Raw genomic sequence first — 17,981 nt, forward strand, 5'->3', positions numbered from 1 at the left:
ATGTTAACGTGCTGGTTTGGACTTACCATTATTGTTTCTCATGTTTCTGCACAGCAAGTATTTTCCGTATCAGAGCGCAGTGAACAGCAGGTCCGTTTCCTGTGCGCTGGGGGGAGTGGGGTTTGGACGTCCTGCAGACTCGACCCAATCATCAGGCTGTTCGACTGGTCCACCGGGCGGCCGCTGCAAGAAGTCGACTTCACATCTTTGGTCACGAAAACATTAGGTACTTAAATTGTTGTTGTTTTTTTTATATACATACACTATTGGTGGCTCTCATTTAACATCGATTTGTTTTATTTCTTAATTATTTGGTATAGGTCAGCCGTACTTGACGCTCTCACCTCTCCAGATCTCCTCCCTCTCCGTCATCTCTGGCCGTCTGTGGGTGGGCACCGGGGGTGGTGCCATTTTCTCCATCCCCCTATCAATAAGTATGTTAAAATGATTACATTTGTTGTTAGAAATGCATCCGGTGTTAAGTTAACTAAATTTCTTCAGCATCAGAGGATATTTCCATCCCATACTGCTCTGCCGCGTCAGTCCAGCTGTCATACCATGGACACAGACAAGCAGTACGATTCCTCATTGCTGCACCTGGTAAGATATTAAGAGTTTTTACTGTAGCAGAGTATCGTTCTTCCCCAGTTTGTGGCTACAAACGTAGTTCACCACTGTCAGGGTGTGAATGTTTTTTGTTTGTCAGTTTATGGTGCTTTGCAAAAGGCTGGGCTTTAAAAAAAATCAAGACACCACATTAAATATCAAGTTATCTGTTCAGAAATATCAGCAGAACAGTGTCTGACTTTCTTTTTTTCATCATACGTAGACACTGAAGTAATGCAATTGCATTACTTATGCAAAAATATAAAATTCACTCACCGAATGACAGATCATTCTTCATTTCCACCATCTGAGTATTTCTATAGATTTCCTTATTTAGAGGATCATACATATTTGCACATTTAACATTTTCAGGAAGAAAGTTCAAAACCTGAGCAGATGGAAACTGAAATCTGCCTCCCTTCAGATCAGGTCTCTGATGATCCCAGGGTTTTTTAGGTGGTTTGTACCTGACAAACAACTCTTAGGTGTATTTAAAAATGAGACCATATAATGGCTTTTGCAAGTAAAACATGTAAAAGTTAATTTTCATTACTCATACTTTTTAAAGTGTAGTAGTACTATTAATTAATGAGTAACTCCAAGATACTACTCTCTTCTAATTTTGTAAAAGCTTAAATATGTGGTTTCCAATAATAAACTACAATAAAATAAGAATAAAGCTGTATAAGAGTCACTGAAAATTTTGCATCTATGTGGTATGGCCAGTTCTAGGGAAGTTATTGGTGAGATTAAGTTATGAACTTCAACAAAAGTGGTTAAACAGGAAACTGTGCATGAATAAATAATAGATGATATCTGTATTATACAAATGTGGCTGAGACATCAGTATTAAGAGTAAAATGTAGATAATGAACAATGGAAAGAAATTACTTACACACATTCTCATGTATATTGCACTTAGTTGGTACGTATGTATGCGTGGTAGAGAGATGGTGTGTGTGTAGCATTACAGTCCATTTAACAGTTTCACAGTTGTTGGGGGGGGGGGGCTGCTCATTCATTCTGCATGCTGTTCAGCGTGGCCAAATCACACATAAACAGAAAAGAAAAAGGAGTAATTTACCAAGCTCAGAATCTTTCTGCCATTTTCAGCTTTTTTTTGTTGCAAACCTAAAACATTTGTTAAATGTATATATTTTTTTCCTAATACATTCCTGACTTTAAGCTCAAAGGTTTGCAGTTTCTTTTCGCAAAGATCCAACTTTAAAATCTCGGTGCACATTCTAGTTGTGTTCTTACAAATGTATTATTGTTGATCAAGGGAATGTAGTTTTTTTTTTTTCCTCTCCAATTTTGACTTTACATCTATTCATCGTCTTCCACTTATACAAGATCAGGTCGTGGAGGCAAAGGGTCCAGAAGGGAACCCCATACATTCCCGTTCATGGCGACATACTCCAGCTGATTATGAGGAATCCCAATGTGTTCCTTTGAGCTCCTCATCCTGATGGAGCTCCTCAGCCTGTCTCTAAGGTTGATTCCAGCCACCCAGAGGAAGACCATTTTTGTCGCTTCTGGCTGGGATTTGATCTTTCGGTCATGATTCACTTCTCATTGCCATAACCTTTTTGTCTTTTAATGGCATTTCTTTAACTTTAATTTTACTTTTATACTATAAGTAGTTTTGAAACTGCTACTTTAAAACTTCTACTTGAGTAAAAAGTTTGAGTTGATACTTCAAAGCATTGTCTTTAAACCCTAGAATCTATATTTCTACCCGAGTAATGAATGTGAATACTTTTGACACCTCTGCTCATTTGCTGACATCACTTTAGCTCCACCCACTTAGAAGAGGAAGGCTATTGTTTCCCTGTTGGATGTTCTCCTTTTACACTCTGACTCATAGGCTTCAAGCAGCATCTGATGATGCAGAACAAGGTGATGGTGAACAGTGACTGTGGGCTGGACCATGTAGGCACCAGACCATGGCAGAGTGGCAAATTATAATCTCTCCCTTTGCATACGGTTGGCTCTATATCAGACATGCCTGATCTGATATTTTTTTATTTTTTTGTCCTAACATGATATGATGATCTTGATCAACCTACAAACAGGTAATTTAGATCACATTGCAATTTGATCAAAAGCTTTATGCTCTGCCACCTACATCATCTGATCTTGACAAATTTTGTGTGCTTCCTCATGGACGACTATACGGCCCATAGGTACGATAAAGTCACAGCTTTCAGTGGTGAAATGACCCTTGATGATAGTCTATAGAAGTTTCAAACTTTGTCTAATAACAGAATATTTTCAAAGTACTACAGAAAGTCTTCCTTAATCCTTTGCCACCGAATAGGAAGTGTTGACACCTTCCGGAGCTGCAAGTATATCCAACTGCAAAGTCTTTAGGGTTAGGGGACAGGGTTGGACATATTTAATGGCTGCGGGTACGACTAGACCCTTGTCAGGAGCCAGCTGAGCCTGACTGAACATGATGTCAAGGCTTGCTTACCGTAGGACCTGGTGATGAAGCGCAGAACTGAGTGGAAGGCAACATCGAAGGCGTTGAGGTGGCGATGCAGAGCACCTGTGGTGGTTACACAAAGTGGCTGAGAGGTGTGATGGCCGCCCAGCTCTGCTTGGAGCTTTAATTTGAAATTGTTTCCCAAAACTTGTGTATTTCAGTCTTCTTTCCCAATTAGACATAAAGCATACCAGATCAGTAAGTAGAGAACTAAACGAACACGGAGGTCTAACGAAGACAGCCCCCATAAATATGCTTTATTTAATCTTCTTTTTATTTTCCAAACAGAAATATAAGACTGGAATCTATTCAAAGCTCTAATAACCATGGTGGTCCAAATTTCACTTTATTTCTATTTTAAATTTGTATTGTTTAAGTCTTTTAGCATTTACTACTACCGTGTTTTATAATTGGCAGCCCGAGTAAATGAGTCGGAGTCTTAAGTTCCCAGAAGCCAAAGTCTAATTTAAGTTGGCCACATACAAAGTTATACAGCGCTGGACTCTCTCCGTAGAAAGAGCTTTGTCATCAGGATGCAATGCATATTTATCTTCTTGGGTTTGAGTACGCCCCATACAATAGGCTGGGACACAACGCAATCTAAATGGCTCTATGCAAATTGTGTGCAAATACGTTCATTCGGGGGAATATGCAGGAAAAGTATGTGAGTGTGTGTTGGTCTCATGCGTGTATCTAATCGCAACAGAGCTACAGTTAGAGAAAAGACTTTAAATATTCCTGCTCTACTCCTCAGCCCTGTGTAGAGTGTCTCAATACAAAAGAATACAATGTTGAATACTAAGGAAGTCTCCATGAAATATCAGAAAATAAATAAAATTAATGCTATCACATCACACAGACTAACCAGTATATGTCTAATATTAACTTAAACACAGTTAATAACAAGTAAATGACTAATATAGCTTTAAACACAGTTAATAACAAGTAAATTACTAATATAGCTTTAAACACAGTTAATAACAAGTAAATGACTAATAAAGCTTTAAACACAACTAACCACAAAAGACAATTCTAACAAGTCCCAAAAAGTTTTCATACAATTATTTAACATTTCTGAAATGAAATATTTAAAGTCTGTAAATGCCATCCCAGTCACGTTCTTCCTCGTCTCCTCATCTTGTCGTCCTTACAGGCTGTTTGATCACCTCTCCTGGCAGCAGCCATGTAACTACTGCTCAGCTCATCCTCAGTGGAGGAGAGGGCTACATTAACTTCCGAATAGGTGAGTTAAATCTTTAAACTAAATAATGAGTACAGAATATAGTCAGTACTCCAATGAACTCTGAACAAAATTAACCTTTCAGGAGATGATGCTAGCGATGAATCGACTGAGGCGTCTCAGACGACGCCCCAGCGGTCTGAACGCAGTCACATGATCATCTGGCAGATTCCCGCGCCGTCTGTGCCCAGCCCTGCGCTCTGACTCTTCGTCTACTAAATCGGTGCTTGTGGCATGACTTGAATCAAACATTTACAGCACCAGAAGGAAATATGGTGCTCTGAAATGAACAAAAATCTCGTTGTGGCAACAGTAAAAGCCTTAAGGATGGGATTTTTTTTAAACTATGGTTGTTTGTTATTTTTATATATATTTCTAAATGATTTACATTTGACTGGATTATTATGATGTCTTCCTATGTGCCCCTCATCTGGTGTATCCAACCATGCCTTATTTTTGGTCAGCTCATTACTTTTTAACTGTCTGATGGACTTTTGCATAAGCAATGAATCCAGCTTTCTTTCTGGTTCTTCATAAGAGAACATTCTTCCATCCTTGGATCATAAAGGTGAAATTAACTCTATCTGGTTGCTCTTAAAGCTGCTGTGTCTGTAAGTTTATTGTGATAATGAAAACGGGTTGTTTCTTTTTCTTTAAGCATAAAGACAATCACTTCATAACCTTTGGATGCTGCATTCAAACTGTTGGATGTGCGGTGTTATGTATATATGTTTTGGAATAAGTATTATCTCAAATCCCAGCACTCTTGGGTCCTGCTGGAGTAATAGCAGTAACTTGCACATAATAAGTGTGTCTATGTAAAAGATCCTCTCAAATCTCTTTATGAAAATTATTGATTTTTTTTCAGTTGTTTGTCTTGTGAATCAAAGTGTTTCATGTCTTAATTAGATGTTTGAGTATATGTAAAATAAGGGAGAGATGTTGTTTACCGTGTACAGTTAAAGCCTTTTATTTGTCTTGGAAAGACTAAAGTATTTGTTCTCAATAAACCGTATGCAGTCTATTGTCATTAAATGCCCTCTGTGAAATGGCTACCCTGTGTTATTAAAGGTATGTGAATAAATAGATGAAAAGAAATTTAAACATTCCGTAAGAAGAAAAATGTATTTTCTTCAGAGATGTTATCTTTCTAAATGATGGAGAAATCTGGCTTGGCCTGCAGACATTGAATGACACCCTCCGCAAAGAGGGTAAGCCACATTAGGTCATGGTTAAACAATCTAGCTCTTTAGACTGCTGTATGCGAGCATAACGAGATAAAGTTTAGTAGAAGAAAAAATTAATGGGATAAGGTGCACAAACAGTGGGGATAGCCAAAGGCTTGAAAGGATTGTGACCCAGAGGCTGTTTTAAGAGTTTGAGGAGAAGAAAAGGGGATGAACTCTTGCTCAGTGGTCTAAAGTCTCCTTCTCTTGTAAAAGGTCATTTGTAAATTTCCTTTGGATTTCAAGGTCCCAGGGGAAGAGAGGAGAGGAACTGAATCCAATTTCCTTGAGGGGCCGTGTGAAGTTTCCACAGTCGTGATCAAAGGGGGAGGTATCTCACTGGGTTTCATCCCAAGTCTGTTACAGGAATCATCATAGTGTGCTTCCCCCTGCCGTCAAGCTTTCTAGAGATTCTGTTTTCATTTGCCACCAGGACTGGTACCAGCCTGGTACCTGCCCGCACAGTGTTACTGTGCTTGATTGGCCAGGAAACGGGCCTGACCTGAATCCCCATAGAGAATCTGCAGAGCAACCTGGGCTTCCATATTAGCCAAGCCAAAGGCTGATCACCTCCAAGCCACGCTAAATCATCCAAGAGGAGCCCCAATTAAGCACTGAGTGCATATCATTTATAGTACCGTACATAGACCTACTTTTCATTGGGCAAACATTTTATTGGTCTTTACTAATATAAAATATTTACTAAAAGCCAAACTCTGGGTTTTTATTATCTGTAAGCCATGAGCGACAAAATGAGCAGAAATAAATGATTGAAATGTATTACTGTTACAATTGAATACATGTGAGGTTCACGTTTTGAACTGATTGACAGAAATTAGCTTATTAACTTATTGAGATGCCCTTGTATGAAAAGTTAGCAAAGACAGCAATGAATGATTTATCAGGTAGCTGAGAAAACACACTGATTCATCGTAATAGTTTTATTCCATTTGCACGAGCTTGAGCAGAACAGACAGATTCTGTTTATCAAAAGCAAGATTTGCAAGTCCGTTTTTTTTTGTTTGTGAGCCGGTTTCCTTTTATCAAAATCTGACAGAAAAGTAAAGTCCAACCATGCCCTTTTCTTCCGAGAAACTTGGTTCAACAAGAATTAAAACTAGGTCGTTTAACTGGGAGGCTTTGAGTTCTTAATGGGGACTGCTGCGCGTCCTGGGGAGCCGTATCTTGCGGCTGACGGAGCGGGCCAATCGGTCCACAGCAGAACCCATGCCATGAAAGTCTTTTTGTAAATGCAGGCCCTCGATGTTGCCACTGTACCAAAGCACCCAGCCGGCCATGGAAAACAGCACCAGCAACGCTCCGGAGTACACCAACAGATCCCCGAAGTCTTTGCCCTGGATCTCTAGGGAAGCGAAGACGCCTACCAGCAGGGACGTCACACCAAGGATGTCCATCACCACTGCGAATACCAGAGCAAGCTTACAGTGGGACAGCCCGTCATACTTCTCCCCCATGGTTGGGTCTGAAAGAGAAAGAACAACTTCTTTAGAGAACATGGTTGTGTGTTATTTTAGTTGTTCAAACTCATGGTCACAAACAAACTTGCATATCACATAAAAACACCTGTTCCTATCCTGGAAACCCACTCGGCCCCAACACTTGTAGGTATCTCTGGTAAAGATTTGTATAAGACCCCAAACAATTTTGTAATTGCATTAAACTATATCTGTTGCTAAAAAGCTGAGAGTAATTCAGCTTTTGATTTGATTACCTTTATTTAGCAAAGGAAAAACTGATTTCCCATTTAGGAAAAAAAATATTTATAGTAAAATCACTGGTGCCATACTGATCCTCACCCATGCTCTAAAAACCTTTTGGGACCCCTTGATCAGACCCAAAACAGAAACTGTTCTTTCAGTCCTCTTACTGCTTTATGGTTTATATCTGGGGAAGATGGCTTATGTTGAGCCCGGCGAACCATTTCTGTGTTGGATCTTATCCCTCTGAAGAAAGAGACTGTGATGGCCCAGTGTTAAGTTTTCATACAGAATAAACCAGATTTATTTTCTTTAAATCTCCTGGTATTTCAAATAGCCCATGATGCCATTCACTCCTGGCTCACAGGGGCTTCAGAAAGAGAAACAGGCCCACAGCATCATAGCAAATGTACTAAACAATGGGTGTGATGCAATTTTTCTACATATTCATCCCTTGTCTCAAGTCAGACCCACCTGCAGAGTTTACCATGAAATGACTTAGAATGAGGTAGGCGTGTGTAATTGTAAGTGCACAACTGTACATGATTAAAGCAATGGAAAACAAGCCAACTATGGCAAGAAAGACTATGATAAATACACATATAAAATGCACCCCCCGTCACAAAAAAAGAGTAAGATTTAAAAACAATTAAATTAGGACAAAAGTTTGCTTACATTTTTATTCTGTTCAATTTAATTTGAGCTAGTCGATACAGAACAACTTCACAATAAAAGTCACCTGTGGGGGAAGGAAACCCTCCCAATAACATAATCAGAAGAGGAACCACAAAGAGAATCCCTTTTAACAAGTTGGATATAAAATAGATTACCTAAATACATTTATATATTTAAATATAAAAAAACAAACTCCAGGACATGTGTCGTTGTTCTGCACGTAGTTTTATATGTGTGATCAGGTCTTGCCGTCAAAACAGGTGCCACACCTGTCCCGGTATTCATCACGTTTCTTTTCTTTAAGGGAAACTTACAACAAAACCACGTTTAAAAGGATTAGATAGTTTTAAGGAAATATCAAGTATTTACCTGGTAGTTAAGCGGGCAGAGAAGCACTTTTGGGCCAATATCGTATGTTGTCAGCCCCTCGGTATCGTGTATGGAAGAAGCCACCTGCTGAAACATGACACCAGTCACCTGTTTAACCTGTCCTGCAGTTTTGCCCAACGACATCAAAAACAAAGGGGGCGGTTCCATTGGGTTCACTGTCTTTTTCTTTCTTTCTTTTTTTTTTTTAAATTGCCACATTACTTTCTTTAAACAGTTATAACAATTAGATATTTAGGTAAAATAATCAAAATATAAACAGTTATTTGCGATGATATGCCAGAAGTGAAAAAACAATGGAAATATTTGACACCGCTGAAGTTAGCCTCTGATTCGCATCTTGACTAAAGGACTATTCTGCTACGTTTCCCAACTGGCTCTGAAAACATCTGGTTTGACACGAAAATATTGAGCATGGTAGTCATGAAAAAACGAGAAACCACAACATATTCATCTGTGGTTAAAACAAACCTGTAGAGAATTCCATGTAGTTCGATTTATAGTTCATGATTGCAATAATAAACAAAAACATGTTCTGGGGTCATATTTTCTAACCATAAATGGTGAAGTTTCATCAGTGCACCTCAAAATGTGTCCTATATAGATTTGTTTATTCACCACGAATATAAAATAAACTTGAAAACATGAAATTAAAACATGTATAAAATCTGTTTTCGTTTAAAAAACAAATATTTAAAACATTTTTTTATGGAAGCTATGTAATGAAAACACTCACCTTTGTCATTTATGGCTAGTACAAGCAGATTTTACATCTGTTTTTGATTTCCAACCACACATTTTCTGGAGGGACCTGTGGTAACTTATTATAGATAACATTTGTTAGGTTTTTAAGCTGTTTTTTTTTGTTGTTGTTTTTTTTGTTCATTGTGTTGTTTGGCTGCAGAACTTGTTTTGTTATGGCGATTGTACTGAAACAACAATTTCCCTCTGGGATTATTAAAGTATTTCTGATTCTGATTCTGATTGTGAGAAAATTGACAAATATTGTCAATGTTGTTTAATCATAAATGCACACACACACACACACACACACACACACACACACACACACATATATATATATATATATAGATAGATAGATAGATAGATAGATAGATAGATAGATAGATAGATAGATAGATAGATATATATATATATATATATATATATATATATATATATATATATATATATATTGATATATATATACATATATAGATATATATATAGATATATATGTGCTCTTTTATACAAAAAATGTTAATCCTTCAAATAGACAAGCTATAAAGGCTGTCCGTTTCATTTTCCAATCCATGCATATTGTAAGTATACTGTGCTATACTGGTTGTTGTTTTATAGTAAAGTTTGTTTAAAAAAATACATGCTTATTTTTGGAGGGTTTCAAAAAGTGCAAAAACGGGCCATAATATGTTTTATTTTTGTTTGTTTCTCTTTACCAGTGAGCTTATACTTTTATTATTGGGAATATATATTAATAGAATCAAGCAACATTTTAATAAATTGTACTTTTAAACAATTAATGGGATTAACCGTAACCCAGATTCTCCACAAAGAGTAAAATGTCCCTTTAAAAGTGAATCGGATGCTTACTTCAGCGCTGTAGCTTTTTTTTTTTTTTTTTTTTTTTGCCAAACCTTTCCAAAGGAAATACTTTGTGATTCATCCGGTTCCATTTTCATTGGATTGTCTTTCAGTATGAACTATTTCCTAATATATGAATGTGTAAGAGACACAAATGCTTTTGTAAGCGTCTTCGCAACTTCAACCGCCACTCAGTAACCGGAAATGACGTCTCCCTGTGTTTAGAAAATAAGAGTCGCAATTGTTATTGTTAGCTTGTTAGCTAGCAGACGAACTGCTGAAATGGAGATATGACTGAGTAATAACGGCTTATTACATATGCACCACTAAGTTATAAGCAAACCTAAAGTGGTATGTACCAGTTTCTGTGGCATATATTTAAAGCATGGAGATGTTATTTGCGTCAGGATGACGGAATGAAAGTACTTATTGTGAATTTAAAAAAAGGAGATTGTTTATTATATATTCTGGCTATATTCCCTGGGAGCTAACGTCACAAAAAGCTAACGTTGTGATGAGCTAATGTGTTCCTCAATGCAGCTTTAGATTTGTACTTCACAAACATCTAATCTGTGTTACATTATTTTCGCATAACTGAATTTGATGAGCTCTGATGGCTCCTTCTGCACAAAAGACGCAACATCTGAGAGCTCCGTGAACAGCGTTTTTCAATTGTTGTCTCAATTATTAATATATAATATCTAGAACGCCGCTTCATATTACCTGCATGGGTGTTTGTGACTTTTTGACATTATTTTTCACCTAACTTAATGTTTGTTTGTGGCAGATGGAGGACGGTAACAGGAATAATGCAGCTTCCACATCCAAGAGCCATGCAGGCTCTCTTCACCTGCAGAGTAAGCTCTTAGCTGTTGCAGTGATTACGTTTTTTTTCTTCTTCTCCCAAATGTCTAAATGACTGATTGTTGGAAGGAGTAGAAAAAATACATTTTCAATTGAATCTGTCGCAATGTAGATAAAAATGTCCAGATTTGCAACATTTCCCCCTCAGTCAAAACCTATTTCTCACCTTTGACCAATTTTGAGAGTTTGTCTATTAAAAAATCATTTTTGTCTGTTTTTAAAAGGCAGACTGTTGTTGGAAAGGTTATGCACGTGTGTTGGTTGGTGTTTATTTAGCTTTTTTTTTGCAGTTATGAACATCTAGCTCTCTCCAGGCAAACCATAGAGGCTTTCATGCAATCCAATAAATACAGTTTAGGACATCCAAATGCAATGAACCTTCAGTTTAAAATTTGAATTAGAAAGTATCTTTTCTGCATAAAATGGATCAGGTCTGCAGATGTAGCTATATTTAGTGGCAAGTCACCTTACATGTTGCTTACAAACATAGGCTATGTCAGGATGGGGTTTTAATTTTATTTTTGTTATTTAAAAATTGATAAAGAAAGAGACCTTTTAACAGTTGCCATGAGACTGACCAAGTGTAAGGATGTCGTCAATGTTACGCGGTTTTTCTTGGACTTTATTCTTTAACTCTTTAACTTTAACCTGCAGTTTATTCTTATGTTGTGCAGCTTCCTGTGTCAGAAAAATCCTATTTGATTATTTTACAGCTTTGCATTTCAAAAGGAGAAATCACTCTAGACTTCCAAAATATACCCTTGGATTAATTCAAACCATTTAAACAGTTTGGCCGTTAACCATAACTGTATTAAGGTAGTATAAAAGTTTGCATATAAAAACAACTTTGGCATTTGGCTGAGTGTGTAAAGTTCACTATACAATGTTTGAAAATTAAAAGGAGAAACCCCTAATCTGTTATGAAACATAAAGCATTGCATGTGAACACATTTTTGAATATTTTTAGTCACCATGGCATTTTCCTTTAGAGCTTTTAGGAGATTTCCAAACAGCAGCTTGTCATTAATGTCTTCTTCTGCCTTCCCTTTGGCTGCCAAACCTTGCAGTTTTTTCTCTCTAATTTATTCAAGAATAGAGGATTTGAAGAACTAATTTTCATAGAAAACAGCAAGTATAAACATTTTAGTTGTAAACTTTTTACCTAATAAAAAAGCAATGAGTAAGGAGTTTGATCATTTTAACTTTATCAATACTTTTTTGTGGGGTGGGGAGGGGGTGGGATTACATGTGGAAAGACGTTGTGAATCAATAAACAATAATAAACAAACCAAAAAAAAAAAAAAAAGAGTTATGGCTCGCTATCTGCTACATCTTATTTTGCTTCTGTTACTGTTGCTCATTTTTGGCCTTCCTTTCTTTCATATGCTTGATGGAGATAAAATAATAATAATAAAAAACATTTTTTTTACATCTCCTGATATACTCAACACACTGATGAAGCGAGATGAGGGAAAAGGGCATCAGCTTGTTCCAGATTGCAGCACTGCAGTATTATGCTGCTTTCAAATTACAAGTTGTATGATATGATGATCTTGTCCTTTCTCAGCGCCCAAAAATGAGGATACTTATGAAATTGCCATTCCCTTTGAGGAGAACAACTTTGAGCAGCAGGGATTTTTCAACCAGAGCGACCAGAACTTTGAAGGTAAATTTCCTACAGTACATAAAGTAGTTGTCATTTGTCACAGTTGAGTTATTCTTCTCTAGTGCGGCGCTTGTAAACGTCGGAGCTGTTGTTGTCATCTACAGAACCGGCCTCGACCGCTGGCCCATCTCCAGTCAGCAACTCGTACATGGTGATCACCAACCTGCGGACGCAGCTCCAGATCTCTATGGAGAAAAACTCGTGGCTGCAGAAACGAATCGAGGACCTGGAGGAGGAGAGGGACTTCCTCCGGTGCCAGCTGGACCGCTTCATCTTTTCCACGAAGAGCCAGGGACTAGAACAGGGCCAGAGTCAGTACAGTAACGGTGAGGAGAGGCCATAGTCGCCAGCTGGTAAGTGATTTACTCAGAAACTGAGAAATGAAAATAACATTTTCCCTCTTGATGTATTGCTCCCCTCAGGATATGAATCAAGGCGATTCAACTGGAGGGCAAGAAGAGAGGAAGACCGCCCCACAGGTAAAAAAATGTACTTCTGCAATTATGATTCCATTTTGTGGAGCTGTTTCTTTACTTTGCTTGTTGCATTTTTATGATCTCTAAATTGTGCCTCGCTTTCTATATTCTTTTTTTTTTCTTTTATCACCTTTACAGAACCACAGAAGACCGACCCACAGCATTTCCCTCAGCGTCAGTTTATCCAGCGAAGGCCCGGTCCTCCCACTATGTTGCCTTCCAAAAATCACGTCTCCAGTCCGATATCCACGCAGCTCTCCACCATGAACGCTTTGTTCAACGCAACACAATCACAGGCCCTTTTACAAAGCCACAGTCATAGCTCTCCAAGTGCAACAGCCGGTGGCGGCAACAGCAAAAACAACAACGCTGCAAGATCATCCTTGAATGAACTGAGTGGACACAATGGACCAGGTAATACAAATCAGATGACATGTTGATTTTACTTAACCAAGAAGTTATTTCAGATTGACATCTCTCTTTTGAGGGAGACTTGGCTAAGAATGCGCACCCATGAGAAATGAGCAAGTTACAATTCTGACATAAACATCAACATATATACATGATGTAAAACAACCCCTTTTCACTCTTCGGTTGCATAGTAAAACAAGAAATAAGGACTTTAAGCCCTGCTATGACGACTAAAGCGTTGAGCTTTAATGTTCTCTGAAGCTGTGAGCAAGTTCAGAAAAAAAACAAAAAACGTCTAGGTATCCCAGAGAGTAACCAACTTGATGACCGTAACAAATTTGTCATTAAACATGACAAGTAGTGATACACAAGATAAACAACTAAGTATAGAGGAAGCATCATCCATATCAATAATGCCGCCGCAGTCAATAACGTTCCAGAAATACAGCCGAGGCAAGTTTTTATCTGATTGGTAAATTAAGACGGGCTAAAAACACCCAACTGATCTTTAGCTTCACTTCATACGCTAAATAAAAAGGCTATGGTTACCTCCAGCGGTCATTTGGGTGAGAAGCGGGGTACGCCCTGGATAGATAACCAGTTCATCACAGACCAACATAGAGACACTCAGGACAGACAACCATGCATGCATACACTCACCTAAAAACGATTTGGTGAGACCAAACCTAACCGCCATGTTTTTGGACTGTGGGAGAAAGCTAGAGTACCCGGACGGACCGCACGCATTCACAGGGAGAACATGCAAAAAGACCCCAGGGCAGGATTTAAACCCAAGACTTTCTTGCTACCAGGGAACCATGCTATCAACTGCACCACTGTGCGGCTTTATTACAGGATTTCTTTAAATATTTAGTTTTAAAATTCTACATTAGACAAAAATAAATTATTGTAAAGTGTTTGCATAGTGGTCTTATCTGTTGGTGCCACACATTACAAACCACAACAAAATGCTGATACTGGCTTCTGATTCTCGGAAATGGGTATAGGGTCATTTTGCTGCTTTCTGGCATCTGGACTAACTTATACCGGTTCTATTTCAAACCTTGTACTTGTCAAATAAGGATAGAAGTATCCTACATTGAACAGAGATTCAGAAAAGCACAGTTTGTGATCCTTGGTACCTTTATTTCATTTGTAAAAGTTCCGATACATAATGCTAAATGAGTGCATTGTTTGCCGTTTTAAGTAGATCCAATTGAAGAACCAACCGTTCCGTTAAAACCTGAATTTGAAAGTGTCTGAAGTCCAAAATGTAATTTTGTATGTTTGTGCATTCAGTCTCCAAGATTTTAACATTTTTGGAAATGTTCAAGTCTAGGAGTGATGCAAAAATAAAGCAAACATAAATCAATGCAAAACAAAAATAGAGCACAATTGCATTTTGGTCCTTTAGAAAATTTTACATTTAAAAAAAGTGTGGAAAATCAGGCATTCGTCCTTATTCAACCAGACCTGGATATAGTCAAAGAAAATTCTATTCTATTCCACAATAATATCTTCAGAAAAATACTTTTATATCCATCTGCAAACACTGTTCTGTCTGAAAGATAGCTTATTGACCATCCTAAAGCCGCGTCGCTCAACCCAATATCACAGAGTCTGTTTGACGGCAGCTATTGTATTACAGCATCGCTTTAATGGAGTCAGGCTTTCATACATTTGTCTTTTGCCCGCTGGGTTTTGAGTAACAGATTTCTTTTTGTCTTAACAGATTCCCTCTCCCTGTTGGGAGAGGCTGATGAGTTCTTGGATCAGGATGCCTTCATCGAGGAGGATGAAATGATCTCAGGGGAAGATGTAATGTCAGAGGCAATTAACACCAACAGGCACCAGTTAAAGAGGAGGCGACTCTTCAGAGCTCCACGGGAGCGACAGAGAGGTGACGGAAAGAAAGCAGAACGATCCTGAAGGAACACTCAGAGTTTCGCCGCCGCTAACCCTGCTCTCCGTTTTTTTTTTTTTTTTTCTCCTTTCTAGTGAAAGACGCGGCAGGAGTGCTTTTTCGATATAAGAAGATTCTTCTTACGTACCAGCGGCTCAAAAATATGTCCAAAGCCTTTCAAATCCACGGTGTGGACCGCAACACCGTGGCCTCCACCACGCCCATTGCCGAGCTGCTTCTCGTGGCCCCCGAGAAGGTGGCCGAGGTGGGAGAGTTCGACCCCTCCAAGGAGAAGCTGCTGGACTACGCCCGGCGCTGCTACATCGCCCTGGACGAAGAGACGCTCAGCAGAGTGCAGGCGTTGAAGAAAAATAACCTCCTGCTGCCCATCTCGTACAGGTTCAGGCACTGAGGGGAGGAAGGAAGATGAAGGGAGAAACTTTAAAACTGATAGTGGAGGCAAAGTTAGGAGAGGCTCAGCTCCTCTTTATGTAAACTGCGACTGAAACTTTATTTAATAGAAACTTTCCACATGCTATTTTTTTTTAACACGGTTTACGTGTATTTTCATTTGACAGATCATCTCCAATATGATAATGATTAACGTCGGATTAACGTCGAGACATGGTTCTGCGTCTGCCCCCGTATCATTCTGACTTTAGAAATAAGAATGCGTATTTCTACAATCATAGAGGACTAATTACGATGGAACTGAAATCGTTTAGTTTGGTCTGTGTTTTACAAAGGCGGATCTGTTTTGAGGACAGGCCTAAATATCAAATATTTACATCGCTTTGTTTGTATGTAGCTTTGACACCATTCCTATAAGTGTACAAACTTCAGTGTTGTTTTTTTTTATGTGAAGTTATAATTAACTTTTTTGGTACACGTAGAACAAACTGTACCCATTCCAGGATGTTTATGTCACTCATTTTGTTATTTTACTGCGGTGACATTTATCATAATTTCTTTAAGCTCCTCTTGTAAGAAACACTCCATATTTAATTCCAGTTCTACATATTTAAAGACGAGGAGAAGCGAGGAAAAACAATCATTGAATGAATGACCATTGGAAAGATATGTAGGTAAGGCCAGATTTATTGTTGCACGGGATACCTTATGTCAGGCAAGAGATCACAGCTTTTAACTTTAAAACTAATTTAGTCTGAGAAATGTTGGTAATTTATGTTAATTCATACTATTAGGAACACCAGTTGCACCTCTGCCAAGTTTCCATGTTGCGTTACTCTGTTGTTTCTTCAAAGGATGCCAGTTTTTGTATATGACTAAGTTACCGTTATGTTATGCTACTAAGTTACCGTAAATCTAACCTCTTACGCTTCTGATAGCAGGACTCTTGTAATTTATTGTAAAAATAGCACATTTTCCACTACCTAACACTATAATGGCTTTTTGTAATGCTGTAGCTTATGATTCCTCGTGAAAGATTTGTGGAAACCGTTAAAGATCATCAGCAACAGCAGCTCAAAGAGGACACATGCGACACAACACACATGTGGTCTGTGATACTTCTTCTCCCTGACTTTCAGAGAAACTAATTGTAATGTAATATGTAAAATGCATTTATTATGTCGGCGAAGGCATATCTTTGGGATTTTGTTCTACGGTAGAATAATTGTGTCAAACTAAAACTATGTTTAGTCCCTGATTAAACAGCTCAAGAGCCATATAGGAACTACAAAGCAAAGGGCCATTCCTGCCAGTTCACAGGGTTTTAAGACATTTTCGCCTGAAAAAGTTTCTTGTATCAACTTATTTCACGGCACGAGTGAAATGGCAGCGAAACATTTGAATTCATACACAAACAAAACATTTTATTTTCTGTACATATCAAGAACAAACCTCACTAATGAGTGCCGATGATTGATGAACAGATACCGTTAATAGAAGTGCAATAAAATATTTGATTTTTTTCCCCGACTTGTGTTGATTTCTCGTGTGTTCATTATCATGTTGATATCATTGTTTTCTGTCTGTCATGTCTGACGCAAACTTTGACCTTTTCTTTCATGTTTTTGGTCTAACTAGTGCTAGATGAGAGATGTTGAACCACTTCAGTAAATACTGTACAACATTCCAGAACTACAGCTCAACTTTAAAGCCATCCCTCAATGGTTGTATTCTGCTTTTTAATCTTGGAAATTGGTCTTGATTAACTGTTTTCTGCAGCATGATCCCAAACTTGTAGATTCAGGACTACCAGTTGGCTCCCAACCCCAATTTTAGTGAGACAGTAGCATGGCTATCACCGCTGCAATACATGACAGACAATTAGGGATGGGTCACCTCCTCAGGTCCTATGTCAGGTCTTTGAAGGGTATTGGAAAGTCTGAAGAGAAACTGGTCACGTTATCAGAAGGTAGGCGACTAGCAGAATGGGCTTGAAAGGAGATTTTAAGGTCATTTTCATCATGGCATGGTTGCCTGTGCTAGACTGGCTGGTCTGGCCACTTCCGAAACCCCTGATCTGCTGAGATTTCCACACACTGAACTCTCTTCGGTTTACAGCGGATGAAATACAAAGAAAGAAAATGACCAGTTTCCAGCTGCAGCTTTCAGATGGTGGAGTCAGAATTTGGCAAAAACAATAAAGGACAAATCCACCCCGTGTTGGCTGTTCACGCTGTGGTGATGGTGGTGTTATGGTGTGGGGAATATTATCCTGGCAAACATCAGCCCTCTTAGTACCGATTGAGCA

General features: G+C 38.4%; 3 protein-coding genes across 4 annotated transcripts; 2 read left to right on the forward strand and 1 right to left on the reverse strand.

Moving 5' to 3' along the window:
* On the forward strand, nucleotides 1–5,443 carry LOC118557557 (C-Jun-amino-terminal kinase-interacting protein 4-like). The gene is made up of 5 exons (XM_036127745.1): nucleotides 1–226; nucleotides 321–434; nucleotides 502–600; nucleotides 4,248–4,337; nucleotides 4,420–5,443. Exons 1-5 carry the CDS (start codon nucleotides 1–3, stop codon nucleotides 4,536–4,538), a joined length of 648 nt encoding a protein of 215 aa, XP_035983638.1. The 3' UTR covers nucleotides 4,539–5,443.
* Nucleotides 5,444–6,486: 1,043 nt separating this feature from the next.
* On the reverse strand, nucleotides 6,487–8,472 carry LOC105934976 (transmembrane protein 238). The gene is made up of 2 exons (XM_012875178.3): nucleotides 8,323–8,472; nucleotides 6,487–7,043 (listed from the first exon to the last, which is right to left on the reverse strand). The coding sequence occupies exon 2, from the start codon at nucleotides 7,033–7,035 to the stop codon at nucleotides 6,709–6,711; it is 327 nt and encodes a 108-aa protein (XP_012730632.1). The 5' UTR covers nucleotides 7,036–7,043; nucleotides 8,323–8,472; the 3' UTR covers nucleotides 6,487–6,708.
* A 1,552-nt stretch (nucleotides 8,473–10,024) lies between these two features.
* ccdc106a (coiled-coil domain containing 106a) lies at nucleotides 10,025–17,203 on the forward strand. 2 transcript variants are annotated; one of them, XM_012875176.3, is made up of 8 exons: nucleotides 10,025–10,293; nucleotides 10,730–10,799; nucleotides 12,374–12,472; nucleotides 12,577–12,798; nucleotides 12,895–12,951; nucleotides 13,087–13,362; nucleotides 15,092–15,259; nucleotides 15,358–17,203. In XM_012875176.3, the coding sequence occupies exons 2-8, from the start codon at nucleotides 10,730–10,732 to the stop codon at nucleotides 15,672–15,674; spliced, it is 1,209 nt and encodes a 402-aa protein (XP_012730630.2). In that variant the 5' UTR covers nucleotides 10,025–10,293; the 3' UTR covers nucleotides 15,675–17,203. The 2 variants fall into 2 exon arrangements, with proteins under 2 accessions (XP_012730630.2, XP_035990834.1); XM_036134941.1 differs by lacking the exon at nucleotides 10,025–10,293 and adding an exon at nucleotides 10,344–10,364.
* The last annotated feature ends 778 nt before the right edge of the window (nucleotides 17,204–17,981 follow it).

Source organism: Fundulus heteroclitus, chromosome 3, assembly GCF_011125445.2.
Source record: "Fundulus heteroclitus isolate FHET01 chromosome 3, MU-UCD_Fhet_4.1, whole genome shotgun sequence".
NCBI classification, from domain to species: Eukaryota; Metazoa; Chordata; class Actinopteri; order Cyprinodontiformes; family Fundulidae; genus Fundulus; species Fundulus heteroclitus.

What these genes read in the sequence shown, in the direction of transcription:
- LOC105934976 (XM_012875178.3), bottom strand. Translation starts at nt 7,035, where the DNA reads ATGGGGGAGAAGTATGACGGGCTGTCCCACTGTAAGCTTGCTCTGGTA.
- ccdc106a (XM_036134941.1), top strand. An exon ending in GAGCGACCAGAACTTTGAAG is followed by an intron (nt 12,473 to 12,576) that starts GTAAATTTCCTA and finishes TGTCATCTACAG; the next exon opens with AACCGGCCTCGACCGCTGGC. An exon ending in CCAGAGTCAGTACAGTAACG is followed by an intron (nt 12,799 to 12,894) that starts GTGAGGAGAGGC and finishes TGCTCCCCTCAG; the next exon opens with GATATGAATCAAGGCGATTC.
- LOC118557557 (XM_036127745.1), top strand. Translation starts at nt 1, where the DNA reads ATGTTAACGTGCTGGTTTGGACTTACCATTATTGTTTCTCATGTTTCT. An exon ending in CTCCATCCCCCTATCAATAA is followed by an intron (nt 435 to 501) that starts GTATGTTAAAAT and finishes AAATTTCTTCAG; the next exon opens with CATCAGAGGATATTTCCATC. An exon ending in CTACATTAACTTCCGAATAG is followed by an intron (nt 4,338 to 4,419) that starts GTGAGTTAAATC and finishes TTAACCTTTCAG; the next exon opens with GAGATGATGCTAGCGATGAA.